This window comes from Adiantum capillus-veneris, chromosome 7 (genome assembly GCF_014529385.1).
Source record: "Adiantum capillus-veneris isolate H3 chromosome 7, ASM1452938v2, whole genome shotgun sequence".
NCBI lineage: Eukaryota > Viridiplantae > Streptophyta > Polypodiopsida > Polypodiales > Pteridaceae > Adiantum > Adiantum capillus-veneris.
The window spans coordinates 114,916,450-114,928,469 of NC_140937.1; the positions used below are offsets into that span (position 1 = coordinate 114,916,450).

General features: G+C 41.2%; 1 protein-coding gene across 1 annotated transcript; it reads right to left on the reverse strand.

Moving 5' to 3' along the window:
• Positions 1 to 9,529: 9,529 nt before the first annotated feature.
• Positions 9,530 to 10,393, reverse strand: LOC147454470 (uncharacterized). The gene is made up of 2 exons (XM_086517048.1): positions 10,159 to 10,393; positions 9,530 to 10,044 (listed from the first exon to the last, which is right to left on the reverse strand). The coding sequence occupies exons 1-2, from the start codon at positions 10,391 to 10,393 to the stop codon at positions 9,530 to 9,532; spliced, it is 750 nt and encodes a 249-aa protein (XP_086373174.1).
• Positions 10,394 to 12,020: the final 1,627 nt, after the last annotated feature.

Consider the following 12,020-nt stretch of genomic DNA (forward strand, 5'->3'; position numbering starts at 1 on the left):
AATTTCAGCAAAGGCTTAATTGAGTGATTTTTACATGTTTTTGCAATTGTGAAGCATACTTGCACTTGCTGAGAGCATAAGGAAGCATCAGGGACACTTCAGTCTCAAAAAATCAGCAGTAGATATCCTACGCGTAGGATGTCTACACGGTGGATTGGGCATTTTTTTGAAAATCTGAGGTTACCAGTGTGTTTAGAAGGTAGGTTTTACCCTATTTTCACCTGGAAAGTGGAAATTTGACCAAATTTTGACAGATCAAAGCCAAAAGACGAGAATTGCCAGACATCCTACCCAAATTGTGTCCAAGGCCTAATTTTGAGACCAAACCATAGAATGAATCCATAGGCATGTTCTAAATGTTGTATTGAGTGCATGTGATAAATTTCATCTCATTTGGGTCAATGAAAGAAAGATTGAACAGACTTTAGCATTTTTTACTGAAAAAGCCAAGAATAGCTAGTTTTGGGGTATTTTGATATCCAAACTCAAACCTAAGCATACCAGTGGGTTGCTTAAGACTAGGGGAAGCTATGGATCAAGTTTGGGGCAATTCTAAGCACTTAGACATCCTACGCGTAGTATGTCTTCACCATGATTTAGCACTCCAAATCAACCTCTGAGCATACCACAGTGATCAGCACCTTAAGGAGAGTCTGTGGTTCAAATTCGGGGCAATTCTGAGCAGTTAGACATCCTATGCGTAGGATGTCTAAGGCATGATTTAGAGGCCAAATTCAAACTGTGGACATAGCAAGGTGTTGTATAGCCTTAGGCAAGCCTCGTAGTCAATTTTGGTCCAATTTGGAGTTGATTTGACTTAGGAATTCATTAGAACAAACATCAGGCTTCTGGAGCAGATTCTTGATCATTTGACCAACCTATAGGTGTCAGAATCAAAAAGTAAAAAGAGCTATGAGATCAGCACATCAAGGGGAAGCTACAGTGCAAGTTTGAGCTGAAACAAAGCAAAAAGACATCCTACGCGTAGGATGTCTCCAGGGTCATAAAGTGGCCAAAATTCTACTTTGGCCATAAAGGGAGGTTCTAAGTGTCTCAAGGATTCCAGAACTTTTTTCAAAAGTGAAATTGGACCTTGTTTGGCCTATTTACCAAGCAAAGACAAGAATTGTCAGACATCCTACTCTTGGAGTACACTGGAAGCTTATGCAGCCCAAATCTTGACCTATTGGCATCCAGATTCAATTTTGAGCATACCATTGGGTTGCTGAGCACTAGGAGAATCTTGGGATCAAGTTTGGACAAAATCTGAGCAGTTAGACATCCTACGCGTAGGATGTCTCCAGCTTGATTTAGGACTCCAAACCAACCTATGAGCACACCACTGTGATCAGCACATCAAGGAGAAGCTGGGGTGAAATTTTCAAGTCATTCTGAGCAAAAAGACATCCTACACATAGGATGTCTCAAGGCCATTTTTAGGTCCAAATGAAAATGTGAGCATACCATTGTGTTGCTAGACTTAAGCGGAGCCTCTGGACCAAATTTTGTTAAATTCTGAGCATATAGACATCCTACGCGTAGGATGTCTCTAGGCCAGTTTTAGGGTCCAACTGTACTTTTGACCATACAAGAGTGTTCACAGTGTCACAGAGATCCCAAATCTTCTTTTAAAATTGAATTTGGACTCATTTTGTCCAGTCTAAATTGCATTTCACTATTTTGGCCATAACTTTCACAAACAGTATCGGATCGAAAAAGTTTTTATATCAAAACGTAGCCTAAGAGCGGCTGTACAGATATTAGAGCAAAACCTGAACTAACTGCATGCCCATGGAAACCATTTAGGTCAACTTTGAAAAAAACGTCGTTTGAGGCCTCAAAATACATCCGCAAGTTGGGGGTGTTTAAAAGCGACAATTTGCAAGAATTATGACGAAACCGTTGCGGTTTTGGACATAGTTTCGACTTTTCCCTAACCAAAGCACTTGAACACAGTGGATTAAGTCTACTTGAACCAAGCAAAAGCTCTTAAGACCAGAAATCATGTCTACCCTAGATTCAAACGCAACTTACACAAGCTTGGAGATCCCGAGGATAGAGGAATATCCTCCCACAATGGATCTTCCAAACTTGCAATTGATAAAGATCCATATTGTTGAGAGAGTTTGGATGATTGGTCATGAGAGTGAAGGACTATATAGATACATTGACGACAATGAGGTCAATATTTATAGGTGCTCAGATCCATACCTAGAAGAGATAACAGATTACAAGCTCTTATATGTCTACACATACGGAGTTGATTGTCAATGGAGATCTATAGTGGTCGACAAGTATGGACGAGAATACAAAGTTGTAGAAAGCACAAATCCACAGACTGTACTAGAAAGAGGTGGATATTTGGTCAATGAAGGACCACAAGTGCCTCCACCAAACACGAGAATTCCTATAGGAATTCCAAGAAGAGAGCCACCAGGATTCCCTTCAAGAGCGATAACGAGAGAAGGATTGGGAGAGTCTCTGGTTATACTTGTAGACAATCGACGAGTTAGACCATCCCAAGTCCAGAAATGGGTAAACAGAAAATACTCCAGAGATAAAGATCCGAGAGATCACGTAACGGCTTTTAGAAGAGTGATTAGAGAAGGGGAAGTTTCAGATTTTGCGACACAGTTTGCGGGATTTGGATTGACTCTAGAAGATGATGCAGCTACATGGTTCGACTCGGTGGAAAAATGGGATTTTGAGACCCTAGATGAGTTGTTTGAGGAGTTTATTGAAGAATTCTCGCCAAAAGGCATTTCTCACAACACGGTCTCGCAAATGCATAGATTCAAAAGAAAGAGAATGAATCGGTACGCAAAGCATCATTACGGCTCAAGAGATATGTTAAGCTCTGTCTGAGAGCGGAATTACCTACGCAAGCATGACTGATGCTGATCTTTATCCAGGGAATGAGACATGCGGGCCTTCAGAAGGATCTGTATACGATAAGGAGGATGATGCTAAACGAGTTGATCAAAGAGGCTCTTTATCTAGTGGATAACTGTGAGGCATACAAAGAAAAGGACTTAAAGAGTCAAGGAGATGACACATACTCTCAGCACAGTGTTTCACAGATAAGTGAGTCCATTGCCAAGCCAACGACACATATTGATCAAGAAAAGCTTATCGACGACTTGGTCAAGAGGTTGATTCCTCTTGTAAGGTCTGATTCGGGAGAGCCGAAGTGGTGTGAAATTGAGAGAAAATGGACGAACCATACGAAGGAAGAGTGCTATTATAGCATGGAAAATGCTAGGGAGAGGTATGTACAACCTGTTCCAGAAGCACCTACTCCACCTAGATACATTACGGGGGATGCGCCAAAACCAGTAGGAGTTGTAAGGCCACAGCTTGTCTTAGGACAACAACCTCCGCTGCTAGGTGCTAGAATGCCGGTAGACATGAGATACATGCCAATGATGGAAGCATCAAATAAACCAACGCCAATACCAGCTACAATGTGGTATAGCAGCCAAAGTGAGTACTACCCTTCGGAGCAGCAAAATGTGAGAGAAACACATGGAGTGGTGAGGCCAGTACAACCTCCACCTCCTGGGTTTCAGTCAAAAGAAAGAAGGTATGAAATGGACGAAAGGACATTGCGATTCATTGCAAATATCGGCTTATCTAGGTCAAAGCTTGCTTATAGCCAAGAGGAAATGCTAAAAGAATCTCCTCAACTAGAGACAGATTGTCACAAAAGTCATGACACCACTTGGTCAAACAATGTCCTCATACGGAGATCATTGAAGTAAATGCCTATTGTCTTGAGTGTGGCATCACTCACTTGATCCCCGATCGCCCAAAAAAACCAAACCAAATCAGGAAAATCACAACAAATGTATTAGGGATTGTTCAGCTACCTAGTAGAACAGAAAATGAAAATGTCGTACCAGTTCAAGTGGTTACGAGACCACAAGCTCAAAAGAAAGCTGATGAGAATCCAGAGACAAAGAACACGGAAAGTGACACGAGTCCAAAGATAGATGATGGACCAAAGACAGATGAACCTAGTCACAAAACCAAGAGAAAACGAAATAGTTGGAAAGTTAGAAAGACTAGGAAGAAAGCACGCAGGGAACGAGAGCAAAAATCCCTAGCTAAGAAGCTTACTGAACCTGAGGAGAAGATAAAACAACATGAGGAAAAGGAGGCACCTTCTCTTACACAGATGGTTAAACCTCTAGAAGAACCATCCACGGATGAGAAATCGAGAAATGCTAGTTCAGGAGGATCTGTGTTGGCAGAGAAGGTTAATGAGACATTAGATGCCCTCTTGAAAGCCTATGATGAAAGGCTAAAAAACAACCAAACCCAAGAACACAGGTGGATGCATATCCCTATGCGGAACTAGAAATGCAAAAATTTGAAATGTGCTAGAAAATGATTCAAACAGCCCAAGCTTTACTAGAACCACCAGTTGCAAAACCTGAGGATGTGATCCGTGTCATGCCTACACAAGTAATCCCACCAAACCAGGAACTAAAAGAGCCAGATTCTAGTCATGAGCACAAACCAAACCTCAAAGACCCAACATTAGAACCAAGAATAGTACTGAATACCACGGATAACTCTTCCGAGGAATTTCACCAAGCTATACTTGAGGATTGTAAAGAGATAGATGGTCTTGATGAATTGTGGAAACAAGTCAGAGAGGCCAATGAAGCCAATGACCTAAGAAGACTAGTAGAAAAGACTGGTTTCTACCACCAATAGAGGAATTTGAGACTGGATCTCAAATGAATCTCGATGTGCGATTGTATTGGGGCGAAAAAGGATCTGTACAATCTATGGATAGTCAACCCCATTTGCTAAGAACACTACCATCTTACATGGGAGAGTTCAAGACCAAGCTAGATGTGGTTGCACTCCCATCACAGAGACTGTCTCTCAACAAGGCCATCGATTCAAAGGGGCTAGTAGATATTCTATCTACCCCAGTCACCTGTACAATAATGTTAGCCGATTTGCTCAGAATAAGACCAAACATGTGGGCTAATGTGGGTAAATGTCTAGAGAAATTTGGTGTAAAAAACCCAATGACTCAAATCGAGGAACCCATCAAAGAGCTTGAAATGCCTCAACTAAATACTAGGCCAGTGCCATTAAACAAGGTAGGCGAGTATTACGAGGGAGAAGATGGAAACACCACCCTTCCTATGGAATTCAATAATGTAAAAACCATGGCAATCCTTGACAGTGGAGCTGGTGTAGCCATTGCAACCAAAGAGGTTTGGAAAAAATGGGGAAAACCTGCCTTGATATCCACACGAATGACCCTGCAGCTTGCAGATGGACACAAGGAAAAGCCCCTAGGACTGCTAGAAAAAGTACTTGTTACTTCTTGTGGCATTGAATATAAACACACTTTTGCTGTTGTTGACTTTGGCAACAAGAACAACTATGACATCATTCTGGGAAGACCATTCATGCGACAATTGAAAATGGTCCAAGATTGGGGTTATGACCATATATACCTGAGACATATGGAAACCATAACAAAGATAAACACGAGGGACCATAGCTATAGGGATGTGATGAGAACACCGGTTGAGGAGTTTGATTCCGCCAAAGTAGTAGGATCAGAACTTCCAGCTTGGTTAGGTAATCCTAAAGAACTGTGGATGTGTGGAGCTTCACAATGTGGTAGCTTGAAACATGAGGAATGTATCCTAGAATGGGTTATAGAGGATAGGGACTATATCCTAGAAACATTTCCTGAAGAAGAGTTAGAGCCTTTTGGATGGGAACACATCTTGGCTACTCTGGACGTGTGCGCCGTGGAGGATGCTCCCACAACAAAGTTTTGTGATGAAAATGGCTATGATGTCGTTCCTTATTTGCAGTGAGTGTAATCCAGGCAAACGAAGAGAACCAGACATCAACAAGCTCTCGAAATAAGGAGCAAACAAAGAAATGTGGAGAATCAAAAGATGAAGAAGACGACGAGTTCTATGACTCTGTAGAACACTTTGAGCTTCAACAAGATCAACGACCCGGGAATCAATGTCATTGCTACACGAATAAAGTGCATCAAAAGTGGATTCCAAAGTCCTCGGTGAAGACACACCCACCACAAGCATCCTCATACGGATGCAAAGACTCAGGTAGGAGGAATACGACTAGAGAAACGAGCTAACAATGCTCTACTCAATGGGCTAGAAAAGTCCTCCAAGAAACTACCACCCACGAGCAAACATACAGTAAGTTTCCACTACCAGCCAAAAAATCAAGGGAAAGTACAAGAAGTCAACCTTGCTGAGGATAGTAGCGATAGTGATGAATCTTATGAAATCCCCTATCATCAACTCATGCCATCACTATCACCAACCCCTTCAGCAACAACCATGATAGGTCAAAAGAACAGGACAACAAGTCAAAGCCAAAAAGCTCGACAAATCTGGATACCAAAAAGCCAGATCGGCCAAAAACAGATATGGATCAAGAAGACAAAGATCTCTAATGACAAACCACAAGATCCAACATCAAAACAAAAACAAGGAAAGCATGCACGAACGGGTAATAATATCACAAAGTCGCAAGATTTCACAACTCAGGTTTGGGCTCCAAAGAAGTTGATTCAAGCACAAAAAGTCTGGAATTCATTTGGATTCCAAAACAACCACAGTATCAACTTTCAAAGCCTAAATCCCATCCCCAACCAAGCGTACAATGGCTCAAGCAAAGACCACTGTTGACTCACACAACAAAAAGGTGGATCCCAAAGAAGTCTCTTTAAACACAAACGAAGCACAGACAAGTATGGGTTCCCAAACGAGAGCCAGCAACAAAACAGCCAATAATTGCAAAGAAATGGGTCCCAAAGAAGAACAACCAAACTGTTGTCAGTGCATCGCCTCTTGAATTCTTACAATTCTTCCTACGATTACAGAAGAGAGCAAGTCGCTTCAATCAAGCAACGATACAGGAGCTTCAAAGACCATGACATTGCTTAGAATAGGAAGCCTCGCCAACAAATGCCAATAAGCAAATTGCTTATATCCACATCTTGCACAACATAAATCTTTTCCATGCATTGACTGTGTATGCATAATAGGGCTACATTACAAGTCCTGCATAGGCACAACTTTTAATTGCCCAAGCACAACACATATCCTTTGCGATACCCTGTCGTAAAGGATGACTCCCAATAGGAAGCGGGGAGGCATTCTGGATGCGGACCTAATATTATGACTATTGAAGGGCCATGTTTTGTGAGATGCATTGAATTTTTGCATTTTATTTTGATAATTTTTTGACGAAATTTAGAGTATATGCCCTCATAGTAGTGTTACAGAGGAGTATGGAGACAAAATCCATATATGAGCCCCTAGGGACATGTGTATAGTGTACATAGCTTGAATGATTTTTCTTTTGTTGAGTTGTTTTAAGATTTTCTTTGTTTATTATTAAGAAAAAATAAAAAAATCCATAATCCACATGAAGAAAAGACCGACGAGAGGCATGAGCACTACAAAGAGAAGAAGGTACAGGAAAACGATGAAACTCCACGAAGTATGTCTCAGTAGCCACTACAGCAACCAAAGAACTTGTCACAAAGCAGTGTCAACATGCAACTGACAAGTCATAAAAGTTAGAGTCGAGTAGCTAAGCCACAAAATGAGTGAGGTGTTAGTCCCAAAGCTTCAAGTAATATTCTCTGTGGTCTAAGCGTCTTAGCTATTCTAGGTACTGCTCAATCTGGAAGAGTTGAGCATATTTATGTTGTGTCGCTCATGCTGGTATAGGTGAGCAAAAGAGTCGAAGTCTAAGTACTTAAGTCTGGTGAAGTGAAGGAGAAGGTCCAAAAGACACTCACGTACTGAGCACAGTGAGATATGAGTGGAGAAACTTCTACATCGACAACCCTTCTTGGAAAGGTGGAAGCTATTGAGACATCTTTTGATGTCACATGTGCTACATTTATTCCTCGAAACACCCATCATCTCCTTCTTTCACATTGCATGCTTTTGTGGACAAATTTCTCGTATGCATATAGAGTGTCCCATAATTGGCACTTGCATGAGGCACTCTTTCCGTGTTTCACCCAAGCACTCACCTTTCATGAACATGTACTTCACGTTCAACTTCTCAACTCCAATAAGAGCATATACCAAAGGCATTTTTTTTTCACCGGGTTTTTTTCCCTTTGGTCATCCAGGTTTTACTAGACCCTAATCTAAAGACACCTATCACCATCCTCTTGTACATATTCCTTCTACATCAACAATAAGGAAATGCTACTCAAATCAATTGACAAATGAATTGGAGCACCAATTTCAGATCATAACATACTTCTCCTCAATGGCGAGTCGAAGAATGGCATACAATGACAAAGCTGTAGACAACACTAACGACATGATTGCAAAGGAACTAAGAAGTCCCCAATGAAGAAGAGCAAACATAAAAGTAATCAGAGGATCTCAAAAGATGAATGGTTATGATGATAGATGTCCGCTCTAATGGATCATAGTTCTTGTTGTGGTTCGACAAAGTTACAAGCAGTGCAACAGATGAAGCCAAAACGACAGCAAAGACCACATCGCCATCGACAATCAGGTCATGTCAGGGACGACATGAACGCGGAAGGGGGGAGTGTTGACCGCTGGGTCAACAACACAACATAACTCAAGTTTCGTACCAAAGTATTATCTTTTGGGAGTTATGAAATGCTGCGGATTATGGCTATAAACGTCATTTGTAATGAGTAGTTATTCTAGTTTCAGAAGCCGGGGTGCAATGGCACTTCCAGATTGTAAATACAAAGCCATTTGACCCTTTCAAACCCATTTTTGGTTAAACCTAAGGTAGCCTTAGTATATAAGGTACCTAGGTCATTTTGTAAAAGGGAGACTTTAATCATAATCAAAACGTAGCGCTGCCGTCTACTGTGTGTGAGAGAGAAGAGAGTGAGTGTGAGCTTTATCCTCTTGCTACGCCCGGCTCGCTCCACACATTGGAGATCCGACTGCACCATTGCTGTAGGCTCGAGGAGAGCTACGGAACAACACCAAGCATTCCGCGTGAGACGAAGCGCACACGTCGACGCATCTACGAGCTATTTGTGGCCGTAAGTATATCAAACGATGTCTGTTTTCTACGTGCTAGTATTCTATAGAATCATGGCGACATAAGCTACGCATAGGTACTCATAAATTTCAGTTTCGGGCACTTTCAAAATTCTGCTCTGTCATCCTAAGCGTTTTCTGCGGATGGGTTTAGAGTGAGGGTTTTGAGTGTAGAAGCTTAGGGACAGGTGTATCCTAGTGAGGGGATGGTGTTTCTTAAGTTTCGTACGAATCTGGCATGACTAGGTGAGTTACCTTCAATACGTGTGTATGTGGCTAGGTGGTGTAGTTGAGAGCAGTGAGGTTCTTGATTGTGGTTTAGTTGGCCTTCCAGAGTGTTGTATGTGTAGGATGGTCTCATCCTGACAAGCTAAAGAGATTTCCTCCGTGTGCCTATCGTGTCATCTATGTCCTCGATTGACATTATGTTGATCTAGGTAGTGTTTGCATGCACTTCATGGGTGTGTGAGTGGCTTGTCCAACAATGAATAACTGCTGCATTCATCCCCAGAAACCTCATCCACATTTTTAGATGTCTCCACATTGTCCCCTTCTATTGATCGCATTTCATCAGTCACAATTGTCATCAAACATGCGAGATATTTCTTCAATCCATAACCATTAACACGGTATATATGCTCTGCACCATTTAAGTTTGCCAACTGATCTGTCCCATTTTCAAATTTGTTTACGACAGTAAAAGGACCTTCCCACTTAATCTGAAACCTTTTCCTGAAAGTATTGTCCAGTCTACTATTGTACCACAACACAAGATCACCCTTTTCAATTCCTTTATCCTTGACGCACTCATTAGCCTTCATCTGAGCCTTCTTTGACACTTCTTCATAATGACTCAAGACGAAAATTCTGTCTAGCTGCTGCAAGTATTGTAAATCCAACAACCTTTTCCGCCAAGCATCTCGCTGCTCTTCACCTTCCAATGACAACCAATTAAGTGCAGGAATTTCCACTTCAATAGGCAATAAAGCTTCCTTGCCATAAATCAAGTGATAAGGAGAAAACCCTGTGCTTGTTTTGATAGCGGTTCTATAAGCCCATAGTGCACAAGGCAACTCTGAATCACAAGTCTTCCCATGTGTCTGAGCCATTTTTGTCACAATATTCACTAGCTCTCCATTGAATCTCTCATTAAGACCATTGCATTGTGGATAATAAGGATAACTGTACCTATGTTGTAGATTAAGCTTTACACAAAGGAAATCAAACAATTCTCCTCTAAATCCTGGTCCCCAATCAAAAAGTAGTTCCAAAGGCACAACAAACTTGCAGCATATATCTTCGTACACAAATTTCCCCATTTGTTTACTGGTAATCTGTTTGACAGCCTTAGCTTCTGCCCAACATGACAAATAATCCACTGCTAAATGTAAACATTTCGTTTACCAGTCATGGGTCCTTAAGGGTCAATAGCATCAGAACCCCATTTTTCAAATACATCAAAAGCTAAAACCGTCTTTCGCAATTCAGGCTTCAAAATTCTCTTCCCTCTAGAAGCGTGAATTGCAAAACAGGACAAACAGGACATGCACCAATGGTTCACATCCTGTTGGACACTCGGCCACACATAGCCTTCTTGTAAAATCTTATGTAGCATAATTTTCATGGCAAAATGTCCTCCACAAGATCCTTCATGGTTCTCTTCCAAAATCTTATAGATTTCTTCTTTCAAGGGCACACGTCGCAATATCAAATCACTTCCTTTCATGTAAAGCACATCATCAAGCATTTTGTACTTTTTGACTCTTCTCATAAAAGCATACTTTTTGGATGATGGCAAATATTCAGGTAAAACACATGTAAGAAAAAAATCCGCTTCATTTGATCGCACTTCTCTTCCATGATACAGAGGGGCATCAGCCTTCAACACAAACACACAAGTGATCATTTCTTGGGCACAATCATGAGCTTCTTAATTCTGAGACCTCTCAATATGTTGTAAACTCCACGCCTAAAACTTTTTAAGCAAAGATTTCACTTTGAAACACAAATTTTTCAACGTAGGGTTCTTATTCTTCCACACCCCCAATACATGCTTCACAACCAACAAGGCATCTCCTTTGACTTGCATGCGTTTAATTCCCAACTGTAAGCAAATGTACAGACCGCCCTCAAGGGACATGTACTGTGCTTCATTATAACTTTTCGCATCAAGCTTTAACCCGGCTTGTTTCCTCACAAGATTTCCTTGCGCATCATAGACAAAAATCCCTCTAGAAGCAGCCTCATGACTTCTTCAATAAGAGCCATCAAAATATAACAGTGAATCATTGGATATAGCAAGAGTTTCGACCTTCTTTCTTTGCACCACCTCTTCCTTAACCAAAACAAGAGTCTCTTTGTAAGTGAGTAAATCTGCCAAGCTAGCCTGAGTACTCTCTTCCACCAAAAAAGGGAATTGAAATTTGTGCAGTTCTATAACCCATTTCATCACTGTCTATATTTGAGTTATTAAACAACTAAGGCAGCAATGAATAGCTAGTGAGAAAAGCGAACGTGTTTTGCAATAGGTAATGCCTGAATGGTCTGCAAGCATAGACCATACTGATCATCACCAACTCAATCTTTGATTACTCTCTTTCATGAGGGGTTTTAACCTGGCTAGCATAATAAACAACCTTCATATACTTGGACTCTTTCCCTCTTTGCAATAGCATAGCCCCAATGGCATCATCTCCAACTCACGGGCTAGCATAAAATTCTTTCTCCCAGTCAGGAGCTTGCAGAATAGGCAGTGTGCTCAAAACTTCTTTGACTTTATCGAAAACTTCTTCACAGTCTTGTGTCCACTCCAATGGATCATTTTTAACCACTTGCTGCAATGGGTACAGTAACTGTGATGCCAAAGGTATCAATCGAGACATATATTTAATCTTCTGAATGAAAGTAGCCAATTTTCTTGTATCCTTTAGGGATGACAACAATAAT